General features: G+C 42.8%; 1 protein-coding gene across 1 annotated transcript in view; it reads right to left on the bottom strand.

Moving 5' to 3' along the window:
- Positions 1-15,849: 15,849 nt before the first annotated feature.
- The window catches only part of tbc1d24 (TBC1 domain family, member 24), a 25,527-nt gene continuing 22,433 nt past the window's right edge, over positions 15,850-18,943 (bottom strand). The window contains exon 7 of the mRNA XM_083546636.1: positions 15,850-17,052. Coding sequence (XP_083402762.1) covers positions 16,898-17,052 — 155 coding nt within the window. The 3' untranslated portion in view covers positions 15,850-16,897. The remainder of the gene's footprint in view (positions 17,053-18,943) is intronic.

Here is an 18,943-nt window from a genome sequence, read left to right as displayed (position 1 = left end):
TCGCTTGAAGATAATCAGGGACTCTGCTGTACGGACATCTAGGGGACGTTCATTCCACCACCTCGGTGCCAGAACAGAGAAGAGCCCTGAAGTGTACTTACCTCTCATTCTCAGAGAAGGTGGTACCAGTGGAGCAGTGCTGGAGGATCTCAGACAGCGTGGTGCAGTGTGAGATGTGATGAGGTCTCTGAGGTAAGATGGTGCTGGTCCATTTTTTGGCCTGTAGGCAAACATCAGTGTTTTGAATCTGATACGTGCAGCTACTGGAAGCCAGTGGAGGAGCAGCAGTGAAGTGGTGGGGCTCAGAGTAAAAGCAAGACCAATTCCAGACTCTTCTCTGTGCTTGTACTGAGGCTGTGGGACAAACCTCCACCTGATTTCCAAACCGGGGTCTTCAAACAATATCTGCCGAATAAATCTAATTTATACACTGAGCAGGTGAGGGTTAGGGGCCTTGCTCAAGGGCCCAGCAGTGGCAGCTTGGTGGTGCTGGCATTTGAACTCACAACTGTCTAATCACCTCTGTTTCCCACTAAGCTACAAGTTGACAGAGTTGGAGAAATGTCTACTGTAAGCGCCGTTATTGTAAAGCATCTTAGAGCAACAGCTTAAACTCACAGAGTAGGACTTTCTGAGTATCACCACAGCTGTAGGATCACTCACAACCTCTGGAACATTTACACAAAAACTGTGTACAAGGAGGAGCTTTAATAGGTTTCCTTTGTACGGTGTGGAGGAACTCGAGTAGCCTCTAGGGAGCCCTGACCTCAACCCCTACTGAACACCTTTAGCATGAATTGGAACTCTGTGCGATCAAATGTTTCGCCTTTTGAGGTTTAATGAAAAAGGATATTTATGGGGGGGTGCATTTCTCCAGAAATTGATTCCGGAGATTTCTGGAGAAACTGATTCCGGAGTTTCTTCATTTGCAGACTAAAAGTGGTTACATCAAGATTGAAAGGGCTCAGCGCACTTTAGCTTCCAGACCAGGTGTCCAGGAGAGACCCAGACCGTTGGTGGTGCACATGCATAGCTTCAGAGACAAACAGAGGAGTCTTGATAGTATATTTAGTTCTCACTCTCCAGTGTTCTGTATTGTTGAAAGATTTATGATTACACTCTTGATGTCACCCAAATGAGGATGGGTTCCCCTTTTGAATCTCTTGAGTTCCTCTCAAGGTTTCTTCCTCATAACATCTAAGGGAGTTTTTCCTTGCCACAGTCGCCATGGTGCTCATCAGGGATAAACACACACCTTCACCTTCACTGTTGATTTCTGTAAAGCTGCTTTGAGACAATGTCTGTTGTGAAAAGCGCTATACAAATAAACTTGACTTGACTTGATGCAAGTAGAAAGTTGTTTATGGATGGAATTCTGTGGTTTGAGAACAGTAAGGTGTCTTTCTATCAAGATTTCTCCGCCGCTGTGCTCCATAAGCGCAGGGAATTTGATTCGGCTAAACAGCGGTTGCAGGAAATTGGAGTTTGCTATGCAATGTTCTACCCAGCTAAGCTGCGAGTAACCATTGGGAACACCACCAAGGTTCTGTGCACACCTGCAGCGGTCTTAGAGTTTATTACTCAGAAGGAGCAACATGTACAACCTGCTGCAAATAACCGTTCTCCTCCGGTCAACTCCGTGTCTGATTCTTAAATGGCCTTATTGTTCAAACTACGTGCCTCGATTAGCGCCAAATAAGAGACTCAAACCTTTCCCTCTAATTTGCGTTCTTCACTTATTACTTATAGTTGTGGCTGAGCGGTGTGGACGATGTTGGGAAGCTTGTTTACTTCTTGAGTGAGTTGTGTTTGAAAGTGTTCTGTTCGGGATTTTCTGAATGGAAAGGATGGTTCTTTGGGACTTGTGTTCCCTTTATGAGAAGGGAATATGCTCCTTTTTCTTTAAGTCTGTTTTTGTTCTTTTCTTATGGTTGTTGTTGTTATCTTCTGATGATGTTAGGTTTGGTTTCTCTGTTCCACTACCCAGACATGCAGGTGTTATTTATTTGTGTATATTTGTGTTTCTTTACTACATGTGAAATCTCAGTGCAGAGGATTGTATGGATGGAAGGCTTCAGTTTGGCCCTGTTGCAGGAGACCCATCTGAACGACAGGGAGCGCTCTAATCTTAAACATAAGTGGATTGGTCAAATGTATTTCTCCTCCTTTACAACTAGCAGTAGGGGGTCGCTATCCTGGTGAATAGAAATGCACATTTTAAGATCTTGAATAATGTAAAGGATACACGAGGCTGTTATGTTGTTGTTAGGGGGTTGTTGAATGGAGAGGAGATGACCCTCTGAATGTGTTTCTCCCGCCAGGTTTTGCTCCTAAGCTTCTTACCAAGGCTTTTTCGGATCTGTTGGACATTGTGTCCGGCACGGTGATTATAGGGGGGATTTTAACTGTTTGTTGAATCCTTTATTGGATAGACTCCCTTCTAAGAATTGCCCTCCCGGTAAGCAATCTAAAACTTTATCTGCTTTGTGTGAAGAGTTGGGCTACACTGATGTTTGGCGTACTCTTAACCTACTGCACAAAGAATTTACATTTTACTCTCCTCCTCATAAGTAGTATTCTAAGATTGATTCTTTTTTTGTTCCTAGTGCAATTTTGCAATATATCTCCAGTTGTACTATCAGTTATACTGTTGTTTCTGATCATTCTATGGTACTACTGGACGTTAGTGGGAAGACCTTTAAAATCTTCGGAAGAAACTGAGTGGACTTAGACTCGTTGTTATCGTAGTAGGCTAAAAAGTAGCAAAGATTGTCTGAACATGACAATAAACCTAATAAGCATTTTTCTTATTTATTGAAGAATAAATGTGCTCAACAATTCATTACCTTTATTTGGGTTTTAATGGGAGAACAATCACTTGATTCTGGGTTTATAAATTCTACATTTAAGCAGTTTTTATTAGATTTATATCAGTCTGAATCTTCAACATGATACGGCTATGAAAAGTTTTTTTGACAGGTTAACACTCCCAGATATATCAGATGAACAAAGAATGGTCTTAAATGCCCCCATTTCAAAGGAAGAAGCTTTAGTGGCTTTACATAGGCTACAATCTGGTAAATCTCCTGGTTCAGATGTTCTAGGGAGCGAAGTGTATAAAGAATTTGAGCACTTTTTGATAGATCCCTTGTTAGCTATGTATGACCATTCATTTAGGATAAATAGGTTGCCTGAGTCACTGAGAGAGGCCAGTGTCTCTCTTATTTAAAAAAAAGGAAAAGATCCAGAGAGTTGTGGGTCCTACAGACCGATCTCTTTGTTGAACGTAGATTTCAAGCTGATCTTCAAAGTCCTTACATTGCGATTAGAGAAAATTCCAAACAGGTTTGATTAAAATTAGAAGTTCCAGTAACAATATTAGGCGACCTCTTAATGTTCTTGAGCTTCCTCACAATTGCAATACTGACACCGTTGTCTTATCTTTAGATGCGGAGGGTTAGGGGTAAGGTTTTCGACCGAGTGGAGTGGCCTTATTTATTTTACAGTCTAGAAAGGTTTGGCCTTTATTCAGTGGGTTCGTCTACTTTATTCTGCACCTCTTGCAGCCGTTGTCACAAACAGCCACATCTCGGACAATTTCAATCTGTTTCGGGGCACTAGACAGGGATGTCCCCTCTCCCCGGTGCTTTTTGCCTTAGCGATAAAGCCACTGGCTCAGGCAATTAGTGGGGACACGACAGTGTCTGGAGTGTCGCTGGGTGCTATAGAGCATAAAATCTCCCTTTATGCCGATGATATCCTGCTTTTTTCTAAAAAAAATTGTAGTCTTCTGTGCCAAGTTTGGTGGAGATTATTAGTTTGTTTGGGAAATTCTTGGGGTAGAAAATAAATTTTTCCAAATCTGTTGCTTTAGATTAGATTAGAGTAAACTTTATTGAAATTACACATGTACAAGTACAAGGCAACGAAATGCAGTTTAGGTCTAACCAGAGTGCAACAGCAGCAAGTGCAGGATATAGTGTTTACATGAGTTAAATAAAATGGTATGTATGTGGTGTGTATGTGCTGTCCAACTGCTCGTTAACGCAAATTTCTTATCAGCCAATCACATGGCAGCAACTCAATGTATTTAGGCATGTAGACATGGTCAAGACGATCTGCTGCAGTTAAAACTGAGCGTCAGAATGGGGAAGAAAGGTGATTTAAGTGACTTTGAACGTGGTATGGTTGTTGGTGCCAGACGGGCTGGTCTGAGTATTTCAGAAACTGCTGATCTACTGGGATTTTCACGCACAACCATCTCTAGGGTTTACAGAGAATGGTCAGAAAAAGAGAAAATATCCAGTGAGCTGCAGTTCTGTGGGCGCAAATGCCTTGTTGCCAGAGGTCAGAGGAGAATGGCCAGACTGGTTCGAGCTGATAGAAAGGCTAAATTAACTCAAATAACCACTCGTTACAACCGAGGTATGCAGAAGAGCATCTCTGAACGCACAAACCTTGAGGCGGATGGGCTACAGCAGCAGAAGACCACACTGGGTGCCACACCTGACAGCTAAGAACAGGAAACTGAGGCTACAATTCGCACAGGAGCACCAAAATTGACAATGGACAATAGAAGATGGGAAAAACGTTGCCTGGTCTGATGAGTCTCGATTTCTGCTGCGACATTGGGATGGTAGGGTCAGAATTTGGCGTCAAAAACATGAAAACATGGATCCATCCTGGCTTGTATCAACGGTTCAGGCTGGTGGTGGTGGTGTCATGGTGTGGGGGATATTTTCTTGGCACACTTTTGGGCCCATTAGTACCAATTGAGCATCGTGTCAACGCCACAGCCCACCTAAATATTGTTGCTGACCATGTCCATCCCTTTATGACCACAGTGTACCCATCTTCTGATGGCTACTTCCAGCAGGATAACGCGCCATGTCATAAAGCGCAAATCATCTCAGACTGGTTTCTTGAACATGACAATGAGTTCACTGCACTCAAATGTCCTCCACAGTCACCAGATCTCAATCCAATAGAGCACCTTTGGGATGTGGTGGAACGGGAGATTCGCATCATGGATGTGCAGCCAACAAATCTGCAGCAACTGCGTGATGCTATCATGTGAATATGGACCAAAATCTCTTAGGAATGTTTTCAGTACCTTGTTTAATCTATGTCACGAAGGTTTAAGGCAGTTCTGAAGGCAAAAAGGGGTCCAACCCAGAACTAGTAAGGTGTACCTAATAAAGTGGCCCGTAAGTGTATATGTACTATGAACAATAATATACAGATGGCTATTACTATAAACTGAAATTTATAGAAGGATATGTGCTATAAAAATAATATATTGATGTTACTATAAACAGAAATCAGGTGGATATATACAGTGGTAAATTAAGTAATGATGAGCAGCAATACAAAAAAGAGCAAGCGTGCAAATAAGAAAAGTTTTGTGTAAACAGTCCATTAGTGCAGTAACGAAGTGTGAGGTGAGAAATGAGCAAATGTACAAGTGAGCATAAGTTTTCGTGTAGACAGTCCATTAGCGCAATAACGAAGTGTGAGGTGGGGGGAATGTAGCAGTGTATGAAGGGCAGTAGGTTTAGCGAGGGGCAGAGTTCAATAAAGAGACAGCTCTAGAAAAAAAGCTGTTCTTTAGTCGGCTGGTCCTGGTCCGAAGGTACCTGAAACGCCTGCCGGAGGGCAGAAGATAAAACAGTCTATGGGTGGGATGAGAGGAGTCCTTAAGAATGCTGCGAGCTCGACGCAGACAGCGTTTCTTCTGGATGTCCTCCATGGCTGGAAGTGGAGTCCCTGTGATGCGGTTTTCACCACCCGCTGCAGTGCCTTATCCTCTGCAACAGAGCAGCTCCCATACCAGACTGTGACACAGCTGGTCAGGATGCTTTTTATTGCATAGCGGTAAAAGTTCACCAGGATATCTGAGGAAAGCTTAGTGTCCTCAGGAAAAAGAGGCGCTGGTGAGCCTTCTTGACCAGGCTGGAGGTGTTGGTAGTCCAGGACAGGTCAGCCAAGATGTGGATCCCCAGGAACTTGAAACTGGAGATGCGATCAACAGCCATCCCATTGATGTGGGTGATGTTATGTGTGCCTCTTGTCTCTTTCCTGAAGTCCACAATGAGCTCCTTTGTCTTGCAGGTGTTAAGGAGCAGGTTATTGTTGTTGCACCATGTTCAATTCAATTCAATTCATGTTTATTTGTATAGCGCTTTTAACAATGAACATTGTCTCAAAGCAGCTTTACACAGATAATGTGGTGATTAAACGTAAATATGTTCTTTGTAAGTATGTTTGTCCCTGATGAGCAACTGTGGCAAGGAAAAACTCCCCGAGATGGCATAAGGAAGAAACCTTGAGAGGAACCAGACTCAAGAGGGAACCCATCCTCATCTGGGTTGCACCGAATGTCCATTTGAAGCGGATATACAATGTTGCGGGGTGCAGTGATGACGATCAGAAGCAAACTGTATTCCTGAGTCAGTGTAGCAGACTGTTGACACCAACTACAGTCCAATCCATCCTCAAAGCACCTGTTCTACTCCGGAATTTCATGGAACCACCCAAGGTGTTGATGAGAGACCGTCCCAAGCTGCACAGAAGTGTGAAGATCCACGGAGGAAAGAGGGGCAGGAACAGTGGTCACTGGAGCCTCAGGAGCATGTTTAACTCGACTGAGAGAGAGAGAGAGAAAGAGAGAGAGAGAGAGAGAGAGAGAGAGAGAGAGAGAGAGAAGAGGGTGACAGGAAGAGAAGGATATGGATTATTAAGTGTCCCTATTGGTGTATGAAAGTTAATGTCACTGTGCAGTTTGGACTCCGGCAAGACTCGCTATGGCAGCATAACTAAAAGGGAGAACCAGAAGGTAACACAGACATGAGGGATCTCTGGGATAAGAGACGACCCACCACACCACCATCAACAAACCTGAGTGAACGTGTGAATGTGAGGGGACGACAGCATACAAATATACCAGTTCACCAAACACTCCATATCCATGATCCCTCCAGATCTGCTCCTTTACCTAAGAAAAATCTACTGATAAAAGGCTTGACTAAATAAATATGTGTTCAGCCTCGACTTGAACACTGAGACTGTGTCTAAGTCCCGAACACTGATAGGAAGGCTGTTCCATAATTGTGAGGCTTTATAAGAGAAAGATCTGCCCCCTGCTGGAGTCTTCATTATTTGAGGAACCAAAAGATAGCCTGCACCTTTTGATCTAAGTAGGCGTGGAGGATCATCCTGGTACAGAAGTTCACTCAGATACTGCGGCGTGAGAGCGTTAAGTGCTTTATATGTCAGTAGTAGTATTTTATAATCAGTGTGAGATGTAATTGGGAGCAGTGTAGATGATTAAAACAGGGGTGATGTGGTCATATTTCCTAGATCTAGTGAGGACTCTTGCTGCTGCATTCTGAACTAACTGAAGCTTATTTCTGCACTTACTCCAACACCCAGACAGTAAAGCGTTACAGTAGTCTAATCTAGATGTTACAAAAACATCAACTAGTTTTTCTGCATCCTGTAACGACATCATATTTCTAATTTTAGCAAGATTTCTAAGGTGAAAGAAGGAGATCCTGGTGATATTATTCACGTGAGACTCAAAGGAAAGACTCGGGTCAATAATCACACCGAGGTCTTTGACAGCCGTACACGCTGAAACAGAAACACCATCCAGAGATGCTACGTAATCGGAAAGTTTACTTCTATCTGCATGTGGTCCTAGTAAAAGTACTTCTGTCTTATCTGAGTTGAGCAGAAGGAAGTTATCAAGCATCCACTGTCTAATGTCCTTTACACACTTCTCAACATTGTTAAGCTGATCTCTCTCATCTGGCTTTGCTGAAATATACAGCTGTGGATCATCAGCATAGCAATGGAAGCGAATCCCATGTTTATGAATGATTTCACCAAGAGGCAGCAGATATAAAGAGAAAAGCAGTGGGCCTAAGACAGATCCTTGAGGAACACCAAACTTTACCTCATAGAGTGTGGAGAACTCACCATTAACATCAACAAACTGATCAGTCAAATAAGTCAAATAAGTCAAATAAGACCTGAACCAAGAGAGAGCTGTTCCCTTTATTCCAAAAACGTTCTCCAGTCCAGCAAGCAGGAGATGATCAATAGCCCAGTCTCTGTGCTATGATGAGGCCGAAATCCTGACTGATACATTCCAAAAATGTTATTCATAAGTAGGTGTGAGCAGAACTGCTGTGCTACAACCTTTTCAAAAATTTTGGAGATAAAGGGGAGATTTGATATTAGACTGTAGTTGGACAGCTGACAGGTTGAAGGTCAGGTTTCTTAATTAGGGGGTTGATACTGCAGTTTGAAGGATTTTGGTACAAAACCAGTGCTAAGGGAAGAGTTTATTATTTTTTAAAACAGGTTCAATTACCTCTGGAGTGATCTGTTTAAAGAAACTTGTAGGTGAGGGATGGAGATGCAGGTTGATGGTTTTAAAGAGGAAATTAATGAAATTAAGTCATTCTCGTGAATAGGAGTAAAGCTTGATTATCTGTTATAATTACACTGCTGTCTACAGGGTTACTTGTAAAATAATTTGGATTTATATTAACCGTCTGGATTTCTTGCCTGATGTTTTAAATTTTATTATTAAAAAAGTTCATGAAATCATTAGTACCTATTGATGGTGTGCATGTGAGTGCAGTGCTTTTATTCCCTGTTAATTTTGCTACCGTGCTGAATAAAAATCTAGGATTCTGCTTGTTATTTTCTATGAGGGTGGAGAAATATGCTGATCAGCAGCACTAAGAGATTTTCTATAAATTAGGAGATTCTCCTTCCATGCTATTTGAAATACTGTTAATTTTGTTTGACGCCATTTACGTTCTAATTTTCGAGTGGTCTGTTTTAAGGTGCGTGTATGATCATTATACCACTGTGCAAATTTTTTCTCCCTGATCATTTTGGTCTTAAGGGGAGCTACATCATCTAGGGTATAACGTAATGTTGATTCTAGGTGTTTAGTGGCCCAGTTGAGCTCTGCAGGGTCAGACGGAGATCTATCTAATATCGTAATTTCTGGAAGATTGTTAATAAAACGCGCTGCTGTAGCTGACATGAAAGTACGCTTAACACGATAACGTGGTGAAGTAGTAATGCAATGACTGAGGCAAATTTTGAACGAGATGAGATAATGGTCTGAAATAGCTTCAGACTGTGGAATTATGACTACGTTTTTTATTTTTAATCCAAATGTTAACAACAAATCGAGAGTGTGTCCACCACTATGAGTGGGTCCTATAACATTCTGATTAATTCCAACTGACTGTAGAATGGACACAACTGCTGCTCTTAAGGAGTCCTCCTGATTATCAAAATCAATATTAAAGTCACCAATAATTAATGCTTTGTGTAAAGATGTAGCTACATTTGTGATGAAATCTGCAAATTCTATGAGAAAATCAGAGTCGGGCCCCTGGGGGCCTATAAATAATTAATTAGTGGAATTAACTGACTGGACCTGCTTTACATTTGTGTTTAGTCTTTTGTGTGACGCTTAGATTATTATTATAAATAGCTGTGACTCCGCCTCCTCTGCCATTTAGACGTGGTTGGTGTATGTAACTATACCCAGGAGGACTCGCCTCATTTAATGCTAAATATTCATTCCATTTAATCCACGTTTCTGTCAAACACATTATATTAAACTCCTGGTCGGTAATAATTTCGTTTATAGTCAGCGCTTTTGACGTGAGAGATCTAATATTCAGCAATCCTATCTTTAGATCAGAGGTGCTGGCTGTGCGTTCAGTCCTATTTAATTTAATGTGGCTAGGTGCTGGATCTCCTCCCTGTAGGCCTAAGTCTGTTGGTCAGAAAGTCCATAATCCAGTTGCAAGTGGAGGTGTTAATGCCCAGATCTACAAGTTTGGCTATTAACTTGGATGGAATGATGGTATTAAATGCTGAGCTGAAGTCAACAAACAGCATAAGTGTTTTTATTGTCCAAGTGTGTGAGCACAGAGTGCAGTGCCATGGAAACTGCATCTTCTGTGCTCCTATTGCTGCGGTAGGCAAACTGGTAAGAGTCCAATGTGGATGGCAGAGAGTCTTTCAGGTGTGCCAGGACCAGCCACTCAAAGCACTTCATGACAATGGGTGTCAGTGCTACAGTGCGGTAGTCGTTCAGGCAGTTGGGTTGGAGTGTTTTGGCACTGGCATAATGAAGGTGCATTTAAAGCAAGTAGAAACAGCTGCTTGGGCAAGAGACAGGTTGAAGATGTCAGTAAAGACCCCAGCGAGCTGCTCAGCACATGCCCTGGGTACGCGTCCAGGGATGTTGTCTGGTCCAGCGGCTTTGTGTGCGCTGATCCGGCTCAGTGCGTTGCAGACATCTGTGGAGGAGAGTGTGATTGGACAGTGATCAGCCGAGAGTTTGAGCTGGTGGCAGTTTATCTATTGTCTCTCTCAAAGTCATAAAGCATAAAAGTCATTAAGCTTATTCAAGAAGAGGACATCAGTGGCAGCGCGGGTGGAGTGGGAGGATTTGTAATCACTGATGGCTTGGATGCCTTGCCACAAGCGTCGAGGGTCAGAGTTGGAAAAATGCTTTTCTATCTTTTGCTTGTAGCAGTGCTTGGCCTCTTTGATGCCCCTCTTCAGGTTAGCTCTGGGATTGCTGTAGGCCTGAGCGTCGCCTGATCTGAAGGAAGTAGTGCGTGCCTTCAACAGGAGGCGCACCCATTTGTTCATCCATGGGTTCTGATTTGGGTATGTGATGATCTGTTTTTGAATAGTAACACTGTCTATGGTGGTATTGATGTAATCCAGTACAGAGGAGGTGTAGCAGTCGATGTCTGTGTGAGTGTCACTAGTGGCCTGAGAAGCAAATGTAGTCCAGTCTGTGTGTAGAAACCTTTCCTTGAGTGTGAAATCTGCTTCTGCGGGCCACACCTTGATGGTTCTCACTGATGGCTTCACCCAATTGATGAGGGGTGCATATTTGGGGGTGAGGAACAAAGAAAGGTGATCTGACTGTTCTAGGTGGGGGAGGGGGGTCACAACGTAAGCTCCAGCCATGTTTGTGTATACATGGTATAAGGTTTTGTTCCCTCTGGTGTAACAGTAAACAGGTGTAACTGGTGGAATTTGGGGAGCACTGCCTCAATCAGTTTGAGTGATTAAAATCTTCTGCAACAATAAACGCAGCTTGAACGGATAAACAGTCTGTTTACTTATGGCCGCATAAAGTTCTTTCATAGCAAGCAAGCCAAGCCTGGATACTGGACTACCTTACAGACCGACCACAGTATGTGAGAACTCGTGACTGTGAGTCTGACATGATTGTCTGCAACACTGGAGCCCCGCAGGGAATGGTTCTAGCCCCGTTTCTCTTCACCATATACACTGCAGACTTCATGTTTAGCTCAGCAACCTGTCACCTACAGAAGTTCTCTGATGACTCTGCCATCGTCGGTCTGATCACGAATGATGATGACAGAGAGTACAGAGGACTTATACAGAACTTTGTGGACTGGTGCCAACGGAGCTGCCTCCAGATAAACGCGGGGAAAACCAAAGAACTGGTGGTGGATTTCTGTAGGCACAAACCCACTTCATCACTTCCATTGGTAAACATTCAGGGAAAGGACATTGTGAGAGTGGACTCTTACAAATACCCTGGTGTTCATCTAAAATAACAAACTGGACTGGACAGACAACACTGAGGCATTTTATAAGAAAGGGCAGAGCAGACTGTTTCTGCTGAGGAGACTAAGGTCTTTTGGAGTGCAGGGAGAGCTACTGAAGACCTTTTTTTGACTCTGTTGTGGCAGCAGCCATATTCTATGGTGTGGTCTTCTGGGGTAGCAGCATCTCTACTGCAGACAGAAAGAGACTGGACAAGCTGATCCGGAAGTCCAGCTCAGTCCTGGGGATTCCCCTGGACACTGTACAGGAGGTGGGAGAAAGGAGGATGGTAGCAAAACTATCATCATTGCTGCCCACCGCCTCTCACCCCCTGTACGAAACTGTTATCTCGTTGAGCAGCTCCTTCAGTGACACACTGTTACATCCTAAGTGTCTGAAGGAGCGATACAGAAGGTCTTTTCTCCCTGCTGCTATTAGACTTTACAATCAAAGCTGCTCCCAGTGAACCATTAACCATAATACACACTGGTTTTACTGTTCAATGGTGTAATAGTTACTGTTATTACTGTTTTACTGTGTAATAATACTACCTATGTGCAATATCACCTGCAATACGTGCAATATTACCTGCAATACGTACTTTTTCCTCATTTGTATTTATACATTGTGTTGTGTATATACTTGTATACTATAGAATGTCTATTCTTTTAAATATTTGCATTTATTTTTTATTTTTTCACGCTGCTGTAACAAAGAAATTTCCCCACTGTGGGACGAATAAACGTTTATCTTATCTCATCTTATCTTATCAGCATCAGGGGGAATGTAAGCTGCTGTAATAATGGTGGAAGTGAACTCCCGCGGTAGATAAAACGGTCTACATTTAACCATTCGAAACTCCAGGTTAGTTGAACAATGACTCTCAACAATAACAGAGTTTGTGCACCAAGCTTTGTTAACGTAAATGCACAATCCACCGCCTCTGGTCTTACCAGAACCATCTAATGTCCTATCCGCCCGGAGTGTGTGTCGTTGGCTTAGTTCATTAGACTAAAACTCTCCAGCTCTTCTGGGGGCTTGGATTTGTCAAATGTAAGAAAATATCAGTTGGTCTGCCAGCAAAGATTCCTGGCTAAATGGCTTAAAGAGGACCCTGGGTCTATTTGGCTGGCCTCTCCGTCGTCTTGCCTTCTAAAGAATCTATGATTTGTTAGAGGCTTCAAAGTAGTCTTTATGTGGTAACAGAATTGTATGGAATATGTGGAAGGCCTGGTCTATTACACGTAGGATAGAGGGCAGGGCTGAATGGTCTTCTTCTCTAACTCCCATTAACAATAACCCAGAGTTTACACCAAGTCTGTCAGACTCTGGTTTTAAAGCTTGGAACACTTATGGGATATGCAGACTCTGCGATTTGTTTACTGGAAGTTCTTTAATGTCTTTTGAATATTTGGTGATAAAATATACAATGCCAAAATTTATTTATTATTATTATTTTTTTTAAGGTTTCTTTAAATCAGGGATTATATCTTTAAAAATACTACTCTGGTAACCAATTCCTCCATGTCAAGTTATGAAGAAGTGTTTGCTGAACCCCCCATCGTATAAGCAGATCATTTATTTTTATAGCGCTCTCTGTTTATACGAGGTGGTGAACACCAAGGAGTTGAAGGGTGTTTTTCACATATAGTTCGTTTTAAAAGAACCAAAACCCAGTTCATTTAAAGTGAACCAGAAAGTGATCTAAGCAAATGTGACCTAAGTCCCTTTCGTGTTCACAATATAAAAGACTTAAAAGAGAACCCAGTTTTCTTTTTGGTCCTCTTTAGTATTGAAGTGATCTCAGACCCTTTCGTGTTCACACCTCAACCTCATAAGAACTCAGAACCCAGAATTCTGTGAAATTTTATCACGTGTGCTCGTGTACTTCTGTCGTAGTGTTTTCACTTTTGCGCGACATTGTGGTGCTGTTGTTGTAGCCCCTTTCCTTCAGTTTTTGAGAAAACAGAAGAAATACTTTTATGTTTTTATGTGTTGAGAATAGTTGGCGTTTAATGCCATCCTCTTTCCAAATATCAATAAGTGCACAGCTCTCTTCATAAGACCACACGACTACACGACCTGCCATGTTGAAAAGTTTTGTGTTTCAGCAGTGACGGAACACGGCTGCTGGTCTGGCAAGCCCCCAGGGACATTTACCGAAACGAAACGCAAAGCGGACCGGGACCTCAATGCTTTCACATGTCACAAACAAATCGAACCACAAACGGACCCACAAACGAACCGTACTCAGACCACCTCTGGTGGAGGTGGTCTGAGTACGGTTCGTTTGTGGGTCCTTTTAAAGGGTCTGAGATCACTTGGTTTGTTTACATATACACACTGAACCGCTCCGAGAGCGTTTGGAGGGCTCAAACGAACTAGGTGTGAAAACACCCTAAAAGATGATGTGAGAGGGAGTTACAATTGACCATCACAGAGGAGGAATAGGAACTGATCTGGAGTGAGACAAAAAAGATATGTGTTTGCAATAGGGCCAAAGCGATTGAGCTCAGGATTGTGCAGAGATTGCATATTACACCACTTCTTAGAAGCAAGTTTGACTCAGATAGTTCACTATTATGTATTAAATGTAAGGTGGAAATGGGAGACTACACCCACTTATTATGGAATTGTACTATAATTTGAATTTATTGGTCAGAAGTTGTTGTTTGGACAGGAGCTACAGATGGACCCGTTGTCTTTGATTTTGGGTCTCCCAGTCAGACACCTTCAGAAGAAATTTAATAAGCGTTTATTTGATATTCTTGCCTTTGCTGCTAGAAAAAATATATCATTAACCTGGATCAACGACAAGCCCTTAGAGTTCTTGACCTGTGTTACTCCTCAGACTACTGAAGCTTTTCACAAAGTGTGGACTCCATACCTCGATTATATCGATGTCTTTTTAAGTAATATTTTGAGTTTTAACATGTGATTTGATTATTATTGTTTTTATTTAGTTAGTTATGTTTCCCCTTTTCTTTCTCTTGTTCATTTTCACCAGCATTGCAAAAGTTGGGCATTGTTTGTTGACTGTTTTTGTTGAATATGAATGTTCTGAAGAAGGAAAAAAAAGGATATTTATACAGTATAGTGTAGTGTTGATTGTGTCGGGGAAAATCAGATTAGTCAGATTACCTTCCTGTAAGTGTATAGGCTTTGATTTCACACATCTGCATCCACTTTGTTTGAATGTTAAATCCATGTAGGTATCAGTTTCCTCTTTATGTACAGTGTGTAAAGTGTATCAGTCCCTGTGGTCTGAATTATATATAACCCAGACAGCTGAGTCACACTCTAACACACACACACACACATCACTGACACACAGACTAAATCAGAGATTACACCTGAGTAAAAGTCACCACACACCACAGCTGCTATTGTGTAGCATGTTTCCTGCTCTAACACAAATTCTTTAAGATCTAAAAACTGAATCAGAAGTGGGTCTGGTCTAAAGTCAGGGCTTATGTCAGGGTTCTAGAGACAAGTCTCACCAAAAATCAGGTCCATATGGGAAGATATAACCAAAAGTCAGGAGTCAGCTCTAGAGACTGGGTCTAATCTAGTGTTGAAGCTTTAGAGACTGGTCTAACTAAGAATCAGGGCCCTAGAGACTGGGTCTAATCAAGCATTGAAGCTCTAGATACTGGGTCTAGCCAAGAGTCAGTGCTTTAGACACTGGTTTATTCAAGAGTCGGGACCAAGCGTTCCAGAGACTGGTCTAACCAAGACTCAGGGCCCTAAAGACTAGGCTACTAACAAAGTATCCAAACCTTATAAGCTGGTCAAACCAAGACCCATGGCTGTAAAGAGGGGGTCCAACTAAGAGTCACGGCTCTAGAAACAGGGTCTAACCAAGTGTGAGGGCTCTAGACACTGGTCTAATCCAAAGTTGGGGCTCTAGAAACTGGGCCTAACAAAGGGCTGTAAAGATTGGTTTATTCAAGAGTCATGGCCCTAGAGACTCTGTCTAAGAGTCAGGGCTCTAGCAACAGGTCTTACTGAAATTCGGGGCACTAGAGGCTGGATCTAATCGAGTGTTAAAGCTCTAGAGACTGGTTAATTCAAGAGTCAGTGCTCTAGGGACTGGGGAGACAGGTCTTACCAAAAGCCAGGGATACTGAGAGGAGTCTAATAAAAAATCAGGACTCTAGAGACTGGGTATAAGTAAGACTGGTGGTGTGGAGAAGATATCAGTTGTCTCAAGTGTTTGTTTTAAACACTTTATTAAACATTATTGACATTTATTATACATGCTTTACTTAATGATAATAATACTGGTGAACACACGCTTGCGCGCGCACACACACACACACACACACACACACACAGACTGTTATAGAGCATGTTATTTTAACATCAACATTCTTCATCTTTAAGACTTTACCATTTAATTAATTACACATTTTAATGATATGCTTTACACATTACTTCATTAACACACACACACTTCATTAATATGTTTAATTTCACAAGTAGGAACGTTCTCTCTCACACACACACACACACACACACACACACACACACACACACACACACACACACAGAGAGACATCTATACACAAACACAAAACTTACTTGATAACACATTTGGCAAATCTACACAGACTGTTTATCTAACGCTGATGTAACATTCATACAACATTCATCAAACACACTGATATGATCAACAACCAGGAACGATAGCGATCAGGTATGAAACTAGCATTAGCGCGCTATGACGAGCGCTAGCCAATAAAAGATGATTGATAAATAGAGAAAAATAATAAAATGTGATTCAAAAAGTAATAATAATAATTATAATAAGACTACAGTGCATTATGGGTATTGTGTAGAGTGTGCAGTGTGTGGTGATGTATATGGGTCTGATAGCGTAACCTGATACAGCAGGTAGCATAGTGCTATATGGTATGAAAAAGGCTGATTGTGGTTAGGGATGTAACGATATGTCAGTATGGCAATTGACTGTGATAATTAGCTCAGAAATAATTATACTGATAAGATGATACAGGGGAAATGATGATTAGAAAGCAGGAAGCTGAGAGCAGACACTGATATTAAACGTAATTGATCTGATGCTTGTGGGATGTTCTCGAGTGTGCTGGTGGGGTTCTTTCAGGAAGCTGTCTGTGAAATGTAGGTTCACGATCAGCGTCATCACCTGGAGTATAGTGTGATATAATATATAACCATATAAGATCTTCTCTGTGATGATAACCACAGCACTCTCTCTCTCTCCGGATGTGCTGATTGGCTGTTAGGTTTCCATGGTGTCCTGGAAACCCCAAACCTCCAGGACGGCAATCTGGAAGTTCTCGGAACACAGCGGTGGATTGTCGAAGGTGGAGCAGCAACTCGTCTGGCCATGATTCAGCTCCGAGTCGATATACAGCGCGTTCCCATCACCACCCCCTGCACCACAAAAATCCACAAACAACCATCAACAACCACACACAACCATCACCACCCCTGCACCACAAACAACCATCAATAACCATCACCACCCCTGCACCACAAACAACCATCACCACCCCTGCACCACAAACAACCATCAATAACCATCACCACCCCTGCACCACAAACAACCATCAATAACCATCACCACCCCTGCACCACAAACAACCATCAATAACCATCACCACCCCTGCACCACAAACAACCATCAATAACCATCACCACCCCTGCACCACAAACAACCATCAACAACCACACACAACCATCACCACCCCTGCACCACAAACAACCATCAACAACCATCACCACCCCTGCACCACAAACAACCATCACCACCCTTGCACCACAAACAACCATCAATAACCATCACCACCCCCTGCACCACAAACATCCACAAACAACCATCAACAACCACACACAACCATCACCACCCCTGCACCACAAACAACCATCACCACCCTTGCACCACAAACAACCATCAATAACCATCACCACAAAAAACCATCAATAACCATCATCACCACCCCTGCACCACAAACAACCATCAATAACCATCACCACCCCTGCACCACAAACAACCATCAATAACCATCACCACCCCCTGCACCACAAACATCCACAAACAACCATCAACAACCATCACCACCCCTGCACCACAAACAACCATCAACAACCACACACAACCATCACCACCCCTGCACCACAAACAACCATCAGTAACCATCACCACCCCCTGCACCACAAACATCCACAAACAACCACACACAACCATCACCACCCCTGCACCACAAACAATCATCAACAACCACACACAACCATCACCACCCCTGCACCACAAACAACCATCAACAACCACACACAACAATCACCACCCCTGCACCACAAACAAACATCAACAACCAAACACAACCATCACCACCCCTGCACAACAAAAACCATAAATAACCATCACCACCCCTGCACCACAAACATCCACACACAACCATTAACACCACACAAACATCCATACACAACCATTAACAAACAAACATCCACCACCCCTGCACCACAAACAACCATCAACAACCACACACAACCATCACCACCACCAGCACCACAAACATCCATCAACAACCACACACAACCATCACCACCCCTGCACCACAAACAACCATCAATAACCATCAACAACCTTCACCACCCATGCACCACAAACAACCATCAACAACCACACACAACCATCACCACCACCTGCACCACAAACATCCACAAACAACCATCACCACCCCTGGACCACAAACAACCATCAACAACCACACACAACCATCACCACCCCTGCACCACAAACATCCACAAACAACCATCAACAACCACACACAACCATCACCACCCCTGCACCACAAACAACCATAAACAACCACACACAACCATCACCACCCCTGCACCACAAACAACCATCAACAACCACACACAACCATCACCACCCCTGCACCACAAACAACCATCAACAACCATCACCACCCCTGCACCACAAACATCCACAAACAACCATCAACAACCACACACAACCATCACCACCCCCTGCACCACAAACAATCATCAACAACCACACACAACCATCACCACCCCTGCACTACAAACATCCACAAACAACCATCAACAACCACACACAACCATCACCACCCCCTGCACCACAAACATCCACAAACAACCATCAACAACCACCACCACCCCTGCACCACAAACCACCAACAACCACACACAACCATCACCAGCCCCTGCACCACAAACATCCATCAATAACCAACGCAAATAACCAAACACAACTGCAAAAACCACAAACCATACACAATCACACACGATCGCAAAT

Source organism: Silurus aristotelis (genome assembly GCF_946808225.1).
Source record: "Silurus aristotelis genome assembly, chromosome: 1".
Taxonomy (NCBI): Eukaryota; Metazoa; Chordata; class Actinopteri; order Siluriformes; family Siluridae; genus Silurus; species Silurus aristotelis.
The sequence above is the reverse complement of the archived record's forward strand: the minus strand, read 5'-3'. Positions and strand labels throughout refer to the sequence as shown.